The sequence below is a fragment of the Schistocerca serialis genome, chromosome 4 (genome assembly GCF_023864345.2).
Source record: "Schistocerca serialis cubense isolate TAMUIC-IGC-003099 chromosome 4, iqSchSeri2.2, whole genome shotgun sequence".
In the NCBI taxonomy this organism is placed as follows: domain Eukaryota; kingdom Metazoa; phylum Arthropoda; class Insecta; order Orthoptera; family Acrididae; genus Schistocerca; species Schistocerca serialis.
This window is the reverse complement of record NC_064641.1, coordinates 433604609-433621900: the sequence shown is the minus strand read 5'-3', so window position 1 is coordinate 433621900 and position 17292 is coordinate 433604609. Positions and strand designations below refer to the sequence as shown.

The 17292-nt window shown below is 38.8% G+C and overlaps 1 protein-coding gene across 1 annotated transcript in view; it reads right to left on the bottom strand.

Moving 5' to 3' along the window:
- Window positions 1-234: 234 nt before the first annotated feature.
- Window positions 235-17292, bottom strand: part of LOC126474521 (cholinesterase-like) — a 78037-nt gene continuing 60979 nt past the window's right edge. Inside the window, exons 9-10 of the mRNA XM_050101993.1 lie at window positions 7451-7583; window positions 235-403 (exon numbers count right to left, since the gene is read on the bottom strand). Of these exons, the coding sequence (XP_049957950.1) occupies window positions 235-403; window positions 7451-7583 (302 nt within the window). The remainder of the gene's footprint in view (window positions 404-7450; window positions 7584-17292) is intronic.

Below are 17292 nucleotides of genomic sequence, written 5' to 3'. Positions count from 1 at the left end.
AATTCTAACACACAACGAAAATTTCGATGATGAGTACATCCCAAGCATACGTAATAATACACCGCCAATTGTACGAGTACTTCCGCTGATTCTTTGATTTAGTGGTTTTGTCAAGACTTCTTCCTAATTGTTCCCGCTAGGATCTTCGACTATAATTGTTCCGACACACGACCAAACGGTTTCACCCACCGTTAACAGTTCGCCAGAAAGATTTTTTATCCATGTCACTTGGTATCACAAGGTGTCGGGAAACGGCTGCAGTGGTACGTTCTCGCGCCAGAAGTCCATGCGCTCGCCAAGCCTGTCGTGTGCGAGCGAGAAGTTGGCCTGCATCAGCAGGTAGCTGCGGCTGCTCAGGTCGTACGGCTCCCACACCACAGGGTCCGCCTCAGGGGTGGGGTTCCTATTCAGACACACAATAGATGCACGATAGCACATCCTCAGAAGTAAACGCAAATAAGACAAAAAATAATGTCCTCATAACATATTCAAGAGTGATTACATTAAGGTATATCTCTAATATGTTTAATCCAAAGATATTGAGCAGTATAATTATATACTATCCCATGCATAATCAAATTATGAGATATGACTTTGTATATTCATGTTTTTAAACAGGAAACACAAACTGAGCTCGCGTCAAGAGATGTGGGTGTTGCAATTCATATGTTAAGGTAAGAAAAGATATCTAAGCTCTGTAGCACACCGTAGAGCAGTGTCCAGTAACTGGAAGAAATCTCAGGTCGTAACCATTCCGAGCTGCACATTCGTTTGACGATTGTATGAACTGTTTATTGGCTCATTAAGACTTTTGACCAATTGTTAGCTATCGCACTGATCTTGCATAGGACTATTTGTAGACAGCGTTAGTGGAAAACTTACTCCCGAGATATACATATCACTGCAGTAACTTCCATACCTGTACACCTATGTGACACGTGTCCTCTCAGTCTGCTACTGTGACTCTTTAGCATGACTTTCTAATATACTTTGATGAGAATCGATCGTAAAATTAATATTAAACAATTCGTGATAAACACCAAGTTTTCTGCCTTGTGTTGATAAAATGTCTCAATGTCCATCTCTAGTCCGTACAGAATACATGAGCACACAAGTATTCACCATTTAAGTTGGGTTAGCCACTGCCGCTTAAGATTTCCTATGTACGTCATAAATAAAAGTATGCTGTTCCGTATTGAAAAACATTAATCCAGCAGCAAATAATTCTCGCAGTATTCGCGACAACGTTTCTGAGCTTCTACTCATACTTGTTCATTCCGTGAACTGATTCCGCGAATTGTCTACTTGCCCTAGTTGTAGGCGACAAAACTGCACCTCACTGCCTAGCCGAAAGGGCATCCCCGTGCCACCTATGATCTTGAGCCAGCAAAGATGGTAAGGTAAAATTCGATAGATCGTACGGGTATATACTCTTATACAGCATGCAAGATTGGTAGCAGAGGTGATCCGGAAAGCTTATGTCCGTTCTCATTTAGATCTACCTCTTACATAATCCTGGAACACATTCAGAGCTCAGACATAATGAGGTATATCAAACTCAATATATCAAACCAAATATCTGGCATTTAAAACACAATACCAGGATGTATAATACAACACGCAGATGCGGTGCCGCCTTCTTTTGTATTTTTACTCTGTCATAATTTTTGTATAAATTGATGCACAGGTGTTACTTCTAGTAATTATATCTTACAAATGTTTTACGTACATTTATAAAGTTCTTAGTGGCAGCGTGTATCCTGTTTACGATCTCTCATTCTTACCAGCAGCGGCGTGGCAGTGCCATCTAATGAGGTCATTCTGTATTAGGCGTCAGTACTAGCACACGACGCTGTGGTGCATTATGCTAACTACTTAAGCGCCATCTTATTCTATTATTTGCTCCTGTGAAGGTGTACACAGTATGCGGGTTTGGAGTCACTCACGTCCATCTAGAAAGGTAAGGCCTTATCAGAAGGCTTCAGCAATATGTTTACATTCTGAGTGTTCTGTCATTGATCAATTCTCTTATCCGTTTCTAAGATCTGTCTAAAAGATCGTCCTAAGAAATACCAAATTAAGGTATTTGCTCTTTCCGTATTTGATCTGTTTATACATGCTTTTAGGTTATCCAAGTCTGCACGACGAGACCGCGATCTTTAAATAGATGTATTTGTTCTCTGTTTTCTATGTATATAAGCCTGAAGATGTATAAATAGGGAGAAACTCGTAGCTGATAAATACAGGAAACTAAAATTGCAACGAAGACTGTTTTCAACTAATACTATTAAACACTGATTTACCAATTCATGCCACAGATGGATTGGAAGAATTTCTTTTGTCTCTGTAAGGTAAAAATACGATTTCTCCCATTCGAAACAAAAAAGAAAACTCAGAAAGTAATGAGGTACAATCAGACAGGATCAATATTACAACAGAAATTAGGTAAACATTTAAAGACGAAATTGATACCAGTAAACGAGTCAAATGAAACAAGGTACTGGAGCAACAGAGAAAAGACTAGTATTGACCAACTATAAAAGAGCGCACATGAAGAAACACTAGAACAAACAGCCCAAAAATGGAGGAAACGCAGATGTTAAAGAAACACTAGAACAACTCAGCCAACAAAGAAAATAAACATAAAATATAATCCCGCAAATCAAAATGCATATGAAAAATTACATCGAAAATTATACAATAAATTTGTATCAGTCTTTTAAGCACGTACATAAGGGGAGTTAACTACGAAGGATTTCTTTCAAAGAAGAAGAAGGGAAGGTAGGATTAAATAACAAGTGGTTGCGTGAAATGTTAGCTAATTTTCGACAAGTTCTTGTAAACTCTCCAGCTACAACAATTTAACTGAAACATCCTTCAACACCAAAAAAGCATGAGGAAGATTTTCCACCAACAGGGATAAAAACTCATTAAGCCATAAGAACACTCAAAGACAACAAATCACGCCGAGCGTAGTGGCCGCGCTGTTTGAGGCGTCATGTCACAATCGGCGCGGCCCCTCCCCCGTGGTTCAACTCCTCCCTCGGACATGGGTGTGTGTGTTGTTGTTAGCATAAGTTCGTTTAAGTTAGTTTACACAGTGTTTAAGTCTAGGGACCGATGACTAAAGCAGTTTGGTCCCCTAGGAATTTGCACACATTTGAACATTTTGAACAACAAAGCACGTGGAAAACTTCTTACAGCAGAATGACTGAAGTAGTCTGAAACAAGATTATAAATGTACTACACTTGTTTTTGAGAACAATTGCAAAATCAGAAAAAATGCCAGAAACTTGGAAAATAGCAGTGCTCCACCCGTTACTTAAAAAGGGAGACAGCCAAATTTCACCAGTTACAAAACTATGTCAGCTCTGCCAGTAATGTACAAAATACTATCAAAGAGATGAGATGAGCGTATGGTGTCGTTGGCCGGGAGGCCCCGTCCAGGGAAGTTCGGCAGCCAAGTGCAAGTCTTATTTCAGTCGACGCCACATTGGGTGACTTGCGAGCAGGTGATGAGGATGAAATGATGATGAGGACAACACAACACACAGTCTCCGAGCGGAGAAAATCTCCAACCCGGCCACGGGTCGAACATGGCCCGCTGCACAGAAGGCGAGCACGTTTCCAACCAGCCAAGCAGGCGGACAATATTACCAAAAATTACCCTGGACAGGAACTTAATACAAACAAGTGGGAGAAGATCAGGGTAATTTTAGAGACAAAGATGTAGCACAGGACAGCGTTTTTATTTAAAAGCAAACCTATAACAGTGTCATCTTTACTGAATTCTCGAAAATATTGGTTCAGTATACAGAGAATCAGTAAATTAAACCATTAGAAAATTTGGTGTTAAAGCAAAGTTAACGAACTAATACGTGAAACTCTAAGAAATACGACACTTAAAGTTAAATCTATGGGATAAGTATCTCAATCACTGGAACACAATTTAGTGATAGACAGTGGATGGCTTAACACCTTTAACATTCAACAGCGTTTTAGAAAAGCAAGGAGATCTGTAAAACATTGTACATAACGATCTGCAATTTGGGGCTAAAACTCACTGAAACTCAGCCAATAATTCTGGGAAGGAAAAAAATGTAATTAAAGTATACTACCTAGTTTTTGCAGACGATTTTGCTACACTTTCAGTTAATCTTCTTGAAAAAACGGCTAATAGAACTGGTCTCAAAATATCAGTGGGAACGATTCATAACACGCATAAAAAATCTAGGAAAGAACACGCACAGAGAAACAAGTAAAATAAAGCGATCTAGTTGATTTACGTATCTGGGAGGAATATTACAGTAGAACTGACTGGGAAAATTGTCAGTAGGGATGACAGTTAATAAAATGGAAAAAGCGTAAGGTCAGAAAAAAGATATCTCCAACAAGAAAGGCTTATTCAGAAAAAGAAAAGTAAAACACTGCACCTCTTCGGTATGACCAGAGTGTTTGTAATCGGGCTACCCCAGAAGGAATGGTCAATATCCAACTTTTTGGCAGGAACCTTCATTCGAAGCGAAAGAGTGTAGTAGACATGGACTCTGGAATACATAACTTAAAAATTATGAGCTCTTGTTCAGTTTGAAGAGGTGTGTTTCACAGTAGCGAAGGCGAACAAGTTCTCATAGCCCTGGATTTATGCACTCAAGAGACCATGTTTACTGGACACTTTTTCTTGTTTTGCTCTGTAATACAACCTCTCAAAACGTGGAAAGCAAAGAGCTTGCAGTAGGAGACATTTCTTTGTCAGTATCGAAGGTGAAGAAGTACCGATAGCTTTCAAGACATGTGTTTTAGAGCCAAAGTTTACTAGAATTTTTTGCTTCACATGATCGTTCCTGTCATATCCCTGAATATTGACCATTCATCATTGGACACCTCATAGATCGACAGTAGCACAGATAATGAAAGCACTGAAGAAAAACAATAAAGGCTCGGAAACAGCAGAAAGAAATTTTTAAAAATGAAGTACTGATTTTAAAAGACATTCAAGCCATTAGAAGTAAGCAGTAAGAGAACATGGGGACAACACGAAGGAGTACTGGAAAAACAGAAAACAGGGAAGACGACGAAATGAAGTTGTTACGTGATCCTAATTGGTCAGTAGGAAGATGTAAAAAAGTTCGTGTCCGAATGCTGCATTGAATGGTGACCAGACCTCTATCTACTTATGGAGACAAATTCTGAAAGCCAGAGATAATCTTGCCATAATCTGCAAGGTAGCAGTTCCTCAATGTGTAGCACCATCACTCTATAACTCCTTACCCAGGCTGTGCAACGAAGTTACTGTTACAGTAACATTAATTACTTGGTATTGATGCTTTTGCAAGTAGTAACTAACGACAGTATGTAGTTAATCTAGCAGAAAGGAATAATTTAATTATTGATTATGTGTTGCTGATTAACCGCATTTATAGTACCATCTAATCCCATTACTCAATATTGTAAGTCTCTGGTCGTCTCACACCAACTGACAGCTACTTGTGACGGTCTCACTGACACACCATTAACAGCTTTCATTTTCTAATTTACTTCTTCAATTAATTTTATAAATATTATGTAATTCGAAGTTACTAAACCTTTTTTTGCATTCTCTCTAGTTTTTAATAACCTGGCAGTACACATTACTTTCCTATATTTGTGCATTTACAGGGAATTATTTCTTAGGACGAGTCTTTACATGCTTTTTACAGAGTGTAACTACTTCACATGGCGGTTCTTCTCCTGTAATTTCTAAATTTTCAAGTTTGTCGTCCTCATAACTGTTCTGTGGCATTACCGTGGTTTTCCTATGCTCTTTGCCACTAGTTACCTGTTTAAAAATGCTTCTGTAATCTGTCGTTTTGCAACCAGAAGTATTTCCTTAATAACAGAGAAATTTTTGGGTATGTGATATAATAATGTCTTCGTAAAATTAGAATCGTTGTTATTTTTCATGGAGTAAAATACAAAATCATAAACTGGAGTGACTTCCTTCTAGTTTTAATACATGTTGCGTTTCTAAACTGTAAGGTATGTATTCAGGGGGACGTACAACTCGTTGAAAGTGTCAAAGATATAATTATCTTTAAATAATTATTCAACAAACCCGTATGTGACTGCATCTGTGAATGTGTTTTGTGCACTCCTCCATTTTGCCAGTAATGAAACATTTATTTGACTCAGCAATCAAGTGTAACAGAATAATGCCGTTTGTGCAATGGCATTAAGATGGTACTGAAAAATCTACTTTTGGCACTGAAGTTTACATAATGAAATTATATCTTGACTTGAATAATGCCAGTTGTGGAATGGTACAAAACATTTATTTGAAATAACTTTGCTCTGCTAACTTCAGTTATACCAAAATCGATTTCAAACAATGAACTGCACACATATATTGCTTAGAGGCCTCATTTTCTTTACGTTCTTTGTTTGGTGGGTAACTTAACTTTACTACTCATTTTCATATTCGATACAAGCAAAGCATGTGGATTATGATTGGTCCTGTTAGATTTAAACACAATGTTGATCTCAATATATATATATTGTTAAAATTTTAAGTTGTACACAAACCTACCATTTCCAACATTTTTGAAGCACTAATCACTCTTTCAAAAAATTTTACAAAATGCTTACTGCGTCAAACCTTGCACATACAAATCCTAACTCTGAACGTTATCTAACAAAAACCATTTTGAATTTAATATATAGCTTCTCCCATTAACCTGCTAAAATTTGCTCAGTGTAAGCTGCGCATTGCGAATCATACCTTAAAGCTGTGACCACACGTCGACTTCCTCCGGACACCTGGCTGCGACTCCTCTGTTTTCTACTGCACGCATTCGGCTCCCTTAACCATCAAAGATCCTCCTACACAAAGATATTATAATCATTCCACCTTTCGATTGGCAACTATCGACTTTATTTTCTGGATCTACCCTGACCAGACCTTAGCACATACGTTTCAACGTGAATGGCGTTTGTAAATATCTTTTGTTCCAAACTATTTGGTACAGTAACAAGTACCCTGCCAAGCAGCTGACGGAATAGCGTTACAATAAAGGACTTCTTTTTTACATTGTGCCACTTCTGAAGCTTTTGCTTTCCAAGCAATGTTCCCGACTTTTCTGTCCTCCATCTTTATTTTATTACTGCCAACGTGATTTTTGGGTACGAAGTTCCAGGTATCAAGTGAGTGCAAGCTGGGATGATGTTAATTTCTTGTCTAACATACAATCATCGTATTCCATCGGTGAAATGAGTCGATATGGGGGACAAATTCACAGCTCTGAACCATAGACTTGCTGCGTTCAGACTGGTGATGTTATTAAACTCAAATTCAGTTGCATCCTCCAATTCCGCCAGTATGTTATTGCTAGTGACTTAATTGTTGAAAAAAGTGCACTCTAATTACGCGATTTTAGTTTTGAGATTCCCAGTTTTAATCAACAAAAACACTTACCCATATTTTGCAAAGTTCGTCCAAACACGCAGTGTATTCCTGCGCACTTTGTCTTCTTCTGATTCAGGATCAAAGTTATAGTCTTTATCTTTTCTCATGAAAAGAAGAGCTAACTCTGCTCCGTGTGAAACTCCTGAAAAGAAGAAAAGAAAAATGACACAGAAAAGGTACGGTTATGTTCACATTGAAACTAGTGTATTGGATATGGCAGTATTCTGACATAGAATGAAAGAAACAAACATTAGACTTTCAAATTTTTCTCTCTCTTTCCACAGGAACAAATTAAAAATTTGTCCCCCATTATCTTACAAAAATGTTCAGGGGGTTACCATTGTTACAAGGAAACCCTTCGGCGTCATTCCTACCTCGCTGGAATTTGCTAATGAAGAAGCAGTCTCTACCTTGGGATGGATCACAAACAGACCATCCACAGCTTCGGTACTGAAAAACCTATCCCGCATCTTTTGTCTTTTTAAAAGTATTTTTCTTACAGAAGAGTTCTAATTGTGGGATTTCAGATAATTTTACTTAACGAGTAGAGTAATGACATACTCTGAGACAGAATTTAATGTACTTGCTTTAACCGAACTATTTTTAAGCTAAAGTAGAAGAAAATACGGTGGCCCCTATTCCACGTGGTATAAACAGGTGTTTTACCACTCTATGGAGAGGCTAGATTTCACTTGGGGAAACTAAAGAGGGTCCATTAATTACGTCATATACGAAAATACACCGACGAGAATGGACAGTGTAACACCGTGAAAATTTTATCTGTGTCGAACACTATCTTACTGAAATTCACGCATTTCGAAGTCTGTGGGACATGTTGATTAAAATTTGATCTTTGCACACGCTTATTTGCTTTTTTTCTATTTTTGGTACTGAAAAAAGCAATTTCTATCGATGGGGAAGAATGTGGGTACGTTATGGCTATTCTGTGTCTAACGTGCTTCCATTTTTATGTGAAAATAGCAATAGTGCTTGTACAGAGGACGGGATATGAAGCTTGTCGTCATGTTTCGGACTTCGAGAAGGATCAGTTCATTGCCATAAGTAACATGAAATGTATTATGCCAAAATGTACACGGCGTTCCTCACGATAAAGGGAAACAGATGTCACCCAACACTGTTCACCAATTATTGTTGTAGATGGAGGAACGGAAACTCCACCCTTCATCTACTGCAGTTTTGTACAACAGCTCGAAGTTAGTGGCATCCTGCTATGCTGAAACTCCGCGCCGACAAAGAATACAGAACGAACCAGCAGTTGACCGCTAAAAGAACGATCGTCGATCCCTATGTATTAATATTTGTATTAAGGATTAAAGATCCTCGAAGCCAAGTTCGCAAATAAATTTTACTTCGGTTACTTAGCTTCACACAGAGCCGTCTTCAGGCCTCGAGTATAGAACTGCACACAAGAATGTAGCAATGTACAACTGCTTACAGGAAACTAGATTACAGATCCTAAATAAAAAATTGTACATAAAATTTTAGCAGAGTTCAAAAATAAATACGAAATTGTAATTACCGGAAACATACTATAAAAATTACTATAGTAGTGCAATTGCTGTAATGGCATAACATATTCTTGGAATATTTTTATAAATGATACCATTTATATAGAATGTATACGTAAATTAGCTTTATATCGTTTGTAACCAGTCAAGTAGAACGGAGGTCTTAAAACTGAAAAATGTACTTTAAGTTAAGGAGGAAAACTTATTGACATAAATCAAAACAACCCATTAGAATGAATATGCATGTAAAAGGTATCGTGTTACCAAAGGCGTCAAGTCGTTAAAACTTAGTAACTGACACATTTTATTTAATATTCGTGTTATCTAATAACAGCTATCATCATAGGTACCTTATAACGAAGTGTTGTTGTTGTGGTCTTCAGTCCTGAGACTGGTTTGATGCAGCTCTCCATGCTACTCTATCCTGTACAAGCTTCTTCATCTCCCAGTACCTACTGCAACCTACATCCTTCTGAATCTGCTTAGTGTATTCATCTCTTGTCTCCCTCTACGATTTTTACCATCCACGCTGCCCTCCAATACTAAATTGGTGATCCCTTGATGCCTCAGAACATGTCCTACCAACCGATCACTTCTTCCAGTCAAGTTGTGCCACAAACTTCTCCCCAATCCTATTCAATACTTCCTCATTAGTTATGTGATCTACCCATCTAATATTCAGCATTCTTCTGTAGCATCACATTTAGAAAGCTTCTATTCTCCTCTTATCCAAACTATTTATCGTCCATGTTTCACTTCCATACATGGCTACACTCCATACAAATACTTTCAGAAACGACTTCCTGACACTTAAATCTATACTCGATGTTAACAAATTACTCTTCTTCTGAAATGCTTCCCTTTCCATTGCCAGTCTACATTTTATATCCTCTCTACTTCGACCATCATCAGTTATTTTGCTCCCCAAACAGCAAAACTCCTTTACTACTTTAAGTGTCTCATTTCCTAATCTAATTCCCTCAGCATCACTCAACTTAATTCGACTACATTCCATTATCCTCGTTGTGCTTTTGTTCATGTTCATCTTATATTCTCCCTTAAAGACATTCTCCATTCCGTTCAACTGCTCTTCCAAGTCCTTCGCTGTCTCTGACAGAATTACAATGTCATCGGCGAACCTCAAAGTTTTTATTTCTTCTCCAAGGATTTTAATATCTACTCCGAATTTTTCATTTGTTTCCTTCATTGCTTGCTCAATATACAGATTGAATAACATCGGGCAGAGGCTACATCCCTGTCTCACTCCCTTCCCAACCACTGCTTCACTTTCATACCCGTTGACTCTTATAACTGCCATCTGGTTTCTGTACAAATTGTAAATAGCCTTTCGCTCCCTGTATTTTACCCCTGCCACCTTCAGAATTTGAAAGAGAGTATTCCAGTCAACATTGTCAAAAGCTTTCTCCAAGTATACAAATGCTAGAAACGTGGGTTTGCCCTTCCTTAATCTAACTTCCAAGATAAGTCGTAGGTTCAGTATTGCCTCACGTGTTTCAACATTTCTATGGAATCCAAACTGATCTTCCCCGAGGTCGGCATCTACTAGTTTTTCCATTCGTCTGTAAAGAATTCGTGTTAGTATTTTGCAGCTGTGACTTATTAAGCTGATAGTTCGGTAATTTTGACATCTGTCAACACCTGCTTTCTTTGGGATTGGAATTATTATATTCTTCTTGAAGTCTGAGAGTATTTCGCCTGTTTCATACATCTTGCTCACCAGATGGTAGAGTTTTGTCAGGACTGGCTCTCCCAAGGCCGTCAGTAGTTCCAATGGAATGTTGTCTACTCCGGGGGCCTTGTTTCGACTCAGGTCTTTCAGTGCTCTGTCAAACTCTTCACGCAGTATCGTATCTCCCATTTCACCTTCATCTACATCCTCTTCCATTTCCATAATATTATCCTCAAGTACATCGCCCTTGTATAGACCCTCTATATACTCCTTCCACCTTTCTGCTTTCCCTTCTTTGCTCAGAACTGGGTTTCCTTCTGAGCTCTTGATGTTTATGCAAGTGGTTCTCTAATCTCCAAAGGTCTCTTTAATAATCCTGTAGGCAGTATCTATCTTACCCCTAGCGAGACAAGCCTCTACATCTTTACATTTGTCCTCTAGCCATCCCTGCTTAGCCATTTTGCACTTCCTGTCGATCTCATTTTTGAGACGTTTGTATTCCTTTTTGCCTGCTTCATTTACTGCATTATTATATTTTCTCCTTTCATCAATTAAATTCAATATTTCTTCTGTTACCCAAGGATTTCTACTAGCCCTCGTCTTTTTACCTACTTGATCCTCTGCTGCCTTCACTACTTCATCCCTCAAAGCTATCCATTCTTCTTCTACTGCATTTCTTTCCCCAATTCCTGTCAATTGTTTTCTTATGCTCTCCCTGAAACTCTGTACATCTGGTTCTTTCAGTTTATCTAGGTCCTACCTCCCTAAATTCCCACCTTTTTGCAGTTTCTTCAGTTTTAATCTACAGTTCATAACCAATAGATTGTGGTCAGAGTCCACATCTGCCCCCGGAAATGTCTTACAATTTAAAACCTGGTTCCTAAATCTGTGTCTTACCATTATATAATCTATCTGAAACCTGTCAGTATCTCCAGGCTTCTTCCATGTATACAGCCTTCTATTATGATTCTTGAACCAAGTGTTAGCTATGATTAAGTTGTGCTTCTGCAAAATTCTACCAAGCGGCTTCCTCTTTCATTTCTTAGCCCCAATCCTACTACGTTTCCTTCTCTCCCTTTTCCTACTACCGAATTCTAGTCACCCATGACTATTAAATTTTCGTCACCCTTCACTATCTGAATAATTTCTTTTATTTCATCATACATTTCTACAATTTCTTCGTCATCTGCAGAGCTAGTTGGCATATAAACTTGTACTACTGTAGTAGGTGTGGGCTTCGTATCTATCTTGGCCACAATAATGCGTTCACTATGCTGTTTGTAGTAGCTTACCCGCATTCCTATTTTCCTATTCATTATTAAACCTACTCCTGCATTACCCCTATTTGATTTTGTGTTTATAACCGTGTAGTCACCTGACCAGAAGTCTTGTTCCTCCTGCCACCGAACTTCACTAATTCCCACTAAATCTAATTTGAACCTATCTATCTCCATTTTTAAATTTTCTAACCTACCTGCCCGATTAAGGGATCTGGCATTCCAAGCTCCGATCCGTAGAACTCCAGTTTTCTTTCTCCTGATAATGACATACTCTTGAGTAGTCCCCACCCGGAGATCCGAATGAGGGACTATTTTATCTCCGGAATATTTTACCCAAGAGGACGCTATCATCATTTAATCATACAGTAAAGCTGCATGCCCTTGGGAAAAATTACGGCTGTAGTTTCCCCTTGCTTTCATCCGTTTGCAGTACCAGCACAGCCTGGCCGTTTTGGTTATTGTTACAAGGCCAGATCAGTCAATCATACAGACTGTTGCCCTTGCAACTACTGAAAAGGCTGCTGCCCCTCTTCAGGAACCACACCTTTGTCTGGCCTCTTAACAGATACCCCTCCGTTGTGGTTGCACCAACGGTACAGCTATCTGTATTGCTGAGGCACGCAAGCTTCCCCACCAATGGCAAGGTCCATGGTTCATGGGGGGAAGTGTATGAGGGAAGTATTGCTGTCACTAGTCAATACAACGATCAGGAAACACAGCATTTCAAATAGACAATGTGTAAGTGTTACGGCGTAAAGTCAGCACCGGCACGCCAGTCGGTAACCACAGGGAAAAGACGGCTGTGAGAAGAAGTCAGCCAACAGCCAATCATACGCTAACTGACCTCCCTTCCAGAACACAGCGGCACAGCAACGGCACCTAGGTGAAGAGGACATAAGCGCCGTGCCCGACTGGTGATGTCCCACTTAAGTAGGAGCGTCAACGATTGGCAATAGCAGCTTCAAGATTAGCCACTTGACTAGCAGCTTCAGTGCTAGGCAAATCGATAGCAGTGCCAATGACAGACACTTCGTTAGCTAGCTCTACGTATCACAGACTTGTATTTGTCTATTCTGAAGAAGAGAAATTATTTTGTTTGACGCCGTTTGCTTGCAACACATTGCTCAAAGTTAAGTATTGTAATTTTCCTATTTTAATAAAACTCATTAACAAAAGTTGTTTGATTGTTTGTCTAACGAAGCGAGTTGGCAGGATTCCTAGCCACAACAGTAAGCAAGTATGGCCACTACTGATCTGAAACGAAATTGACGACCACTACGTTCGATAAGTTACTTGAGGCGACGATAGCTAGACAGCACTGGCAGACAACTACATAACTTACGTAAAATCAAATAGTCTAACAGAATAGTGTAACATAATAGTCTAACAAAATTTAAAATAAATAGGGGCATAAATCTATTTACAACTGAGTGAATGACAACTTAATTCGATCTTTACGAATGCTAGTTGCTTTCAGGGATTTTTATTTCGTACTCTTTATATGTTTGTGGATGTTCAGAAATGTAAATAAGAGTAACAGTAATATAATTATTCTACGATTTATTATTCAATAACTCCCAATAACTCAGGTCTCGCTTCTTCACAACCAGCCATCTAAGAACCATTTTCTATAGTTTTTTTCAAATATGTATATATTACATACAATATGGAGAGACAGGGATATAGTATCATACTTTGTCTTAACCAGACATGTGAGCATATCATTTCCTGTGTTATACTCCTTTTAATCTAGGTTTCAGAAAACATTACCATATAGAATTACATGACTACAACGACTCATTATTGAGAACTACATTCTGCATAACATACATAACACATAATTACGTACTCTACTTGTTTTTGCTTTTAAGACCGATAGTGTGAACCTTCTGGTCGAGAGTGCTGTTGTAGGGAAGCAGCCTACACACGCCTTATAAAATTCACATCAGTCTTTCCATTGTGTGCCAGCCTAGTCCGCTGTAACTAGTTCTGACGTCATAAATATTGCACAATACTTTAAAATGAAGTAAATAACCTGAAACGTTTCTAACATATCAGAAGTAATACAAAATCAATATGTGTTGGATATCAGTTCAATAACTTTAATCATTTTCGAAATTTGGATGTTTTCTCTAAAAATCATTGGCGCAATAGAAAAGAGCTAGAAACTTAAAAATTTATATTTAGATTCCTTTTGCGTAATAATCTAGTACAAACAGTATTCTGGATCTCACAAATTAAAATTTTAGTTGAAATTCATGATTTTCTGGTTTTTGTCTTAGAAATTAATGAAACAAGATAAATTAAGTAGGCGAATAAATAAAGCTAGGATGTTTAAATTTAAGTAGAAGGGAGATCCGCTATAATCATAAAAATATGAGAAGTTTCAACAGAATAACTATAAAACTATAGCTATAGCGTATCTCAAAAGAGCAAGTTCAGAGCTCGTCTACTGCGTGTAGTGTAATTAAATTAATTCTCTCGCCCAAAATATTTGACTTAGCCACGTCAGACTTTTATTATGATTACTTACTTGTGTGCTGATTGCACAATTAAATTGAAAGCTTCATTGGCCATCAGCAAAGGAAGCAATGATTTATTCGATAACTTTAAGTGGTGCATTACTAACCCAGCGGCTAGTCGGGAGAGCAGATTTGATCAGGCATTCCCTTAGCCATCCGCACCGCGGCTTTATATGTAAGAACGCTGCGCGAGAAAAATGAAAGGTCTCAGTTCTCTCCTGATGCTGATTAGCGCACCACCTGTGCTGGGAGTCGCGTCGCATCAGTATCGCTGATATAAACAGCCTCGGATGCAGTAATAAGTTACTCAGGATACGCGTAACCATGAAATCATTTTCGAGTGAAGTGTTAATTTTGGGATGACGTTAATGATCTATCTTTAGTTTGCGTATGTCGTATTTTCACATGCCGCTGCAGGACAGACATTCTACCATTATTGAGCGTGGCATTTGATGAACATTACGATCAAATTATGGCGAGCATACCCTTAAACATTTAATTTGAACAGTTATAGTTGCATCAGTGCATTAGACTCTGAACTGCTTTGGTAGGTGGATTGTGTGGATTCTTTTTGGTCTGTGACTTTAAGAATATAGTGAACATTTTAGAGAGAATGGTTTTTGATTATGAATCCCAGACAATATCCTAATTCCTCAGAGCTATAAGGTGTAGCTGTAAATGTATTTCTCAGATGAAGTGGGCACTAGGAATTCTAATTACAGGCCTCACGTTTTGCTAATCACATTCTGGTTGCCAATATTGTAGTTAGAGAGCCAGTGTTGAGAACAGCAAACAACAGCATTAAATAAATAATAGGAATATTATCAATTATTCAACCTGCCGCCCCACATATGGTGCTTTGGCTGGGAAAGAAACTGTGTAAAAGTGAAAGTGATTTTTAAATATTCGGATTCGGGAGCGAAATGTGACATCCAACTCAGCAATGGAACAGTGATAGACAGTGTTACGTGTGCATGTGGACGATGCAATTGGGTTAACAATGCATCTGGATTGACGGAGCTGACGCTGAGTCTAGCTGCACTGCTGGCATTGCGAGAAGCCAGTTTCGCCTCACCGCAGTCGTCCACTGGAGCAAACGGAGCTGCGCCTGCAGTTGCGGGCCATGCGAATGTTAGCGTTGCACGAAGTAAAGTAAGAAAGTGCATTAAAGAGGGTGATTAAGAACTTGAGACGTGAGCAGAATGCAGATGACCAGCTGAAATTAGTGAAGAGCTATTTAGGAAATGCGAATATCCTAAGGTTTTGCAATACTATTGTCTGCATAAAGGTATTCTGTTTAGATGGAAAAATGTAGGAGTTTCAGAGTGGAAGCTGTGCTTTCCCTCACAACATGTAGACTTACTAATCGACTAATTACACCTGAGGTATGGGCACTACGGTGCAAAGAAGTGCATTGCCGAATTAAAAGAGAAGGTTGTATTTGACAACATGTACCACCGTGTTGTCAAGCGTCTAGCATCTTGTGTAGTGTGCCAGAAAGTCCGTGCTGCTAACACCAGAATACAAGGGGATATGCTTTCAGTAGAGCCAACTGAAACCCTAGAATTACTGGCTTGTGATTTGTTTGCCCCTCTTCCTGCTTCCAGAGGTGGGTAAACCCATGTTTTTGTTGTTGTGGATAGATTTAGTAAATATGTTAAGCTATACCCAATTAGAAGAGCAAATGCAAAAACGTTGGTAGAAAAGTTGGAAAAAGATTTCTTCGTGAACGTTGGCGTTCCGAAGAATTTGCTGTCAGACAATGGGCCTCAATTTACTTCTGATATATTTAAAGAATGTCTGGATAAAGCCGGAGTGAAACATCTGAAATTATCTGCGTATTTCCCCCAAGGAAATACGAGTGAACGTATTATGAGAGAATTGAATAGGCTTTTCTGGACTTATTGTGCTCGGAAACACTCAAGTTGGGCAGAGCACATGAAGTATTTTGAGAATGTAATTAACAACTTAAGGCATGATGCAACTGGTTTTGCGCCTTGCGAATTGATGTTTGGCCAAGAACCGCACAATGTGATTGCAGATATTGTAGAATTCCGTATTCTAACGCAAATATCCACAGACGAGAAGTTAAGGGCTAGGGCAAATATAAGGAAAAGAACATTAGAAAGAAAGAAGCGTCATGACGCAAAAGCTATACCCACCAGTTTTGAAATAGGTGAGTTAGTCCTTGTCAAAACCAAGGAAAAATCAAAGAAAATAAATGCAGAAACAAAGAAATTCATGTTCGTATACCAAGGACCTTTCAGGATCATAGGAAAACCACATACCAATGCATATAGGCTTGAGTACCCTAAGAGTAAAAAGCTATTCGGTCTCAGGAACGTGATCGACCTAAAGACGTTCATGGGTAGTGAATGAATTCTGTAGGGAGGAGGTTGTTCTGTAACCTCTACACAGTATGGTAACTGTGCAGTCCCAGCTGTGTGAGATCTTGTTTCCTTTTCAGGTCTCACTCATTCTTCATGTTTCCTATCCACCAAAATTTCGGCTCTTACTCTCAAATACTATGACTATCAAGGCAGCATTAAGCTAATGAATTCTGTAGGGAGGAGGTTGTTCTGTAACCTCTACACAGTGTGGCAGCTGTGCAGTCTCAGCTGGGTGAGATCTCCTTTCCCTTTTCAGGTCTCACTCTGTCTTCATCTTTCCTATCCACCAAAATTTCGACTCCTTCTTTGCAATACAAAAAATTTTCCGTCATGGCTAGCAAGCCATGAGTTCTGTAACCATTCTATGCACCGATTAGTGAAGAAAATACCTAATGTGACAAACCTAACAGTGACATAAACAACAGAGAAGTATGATGTAA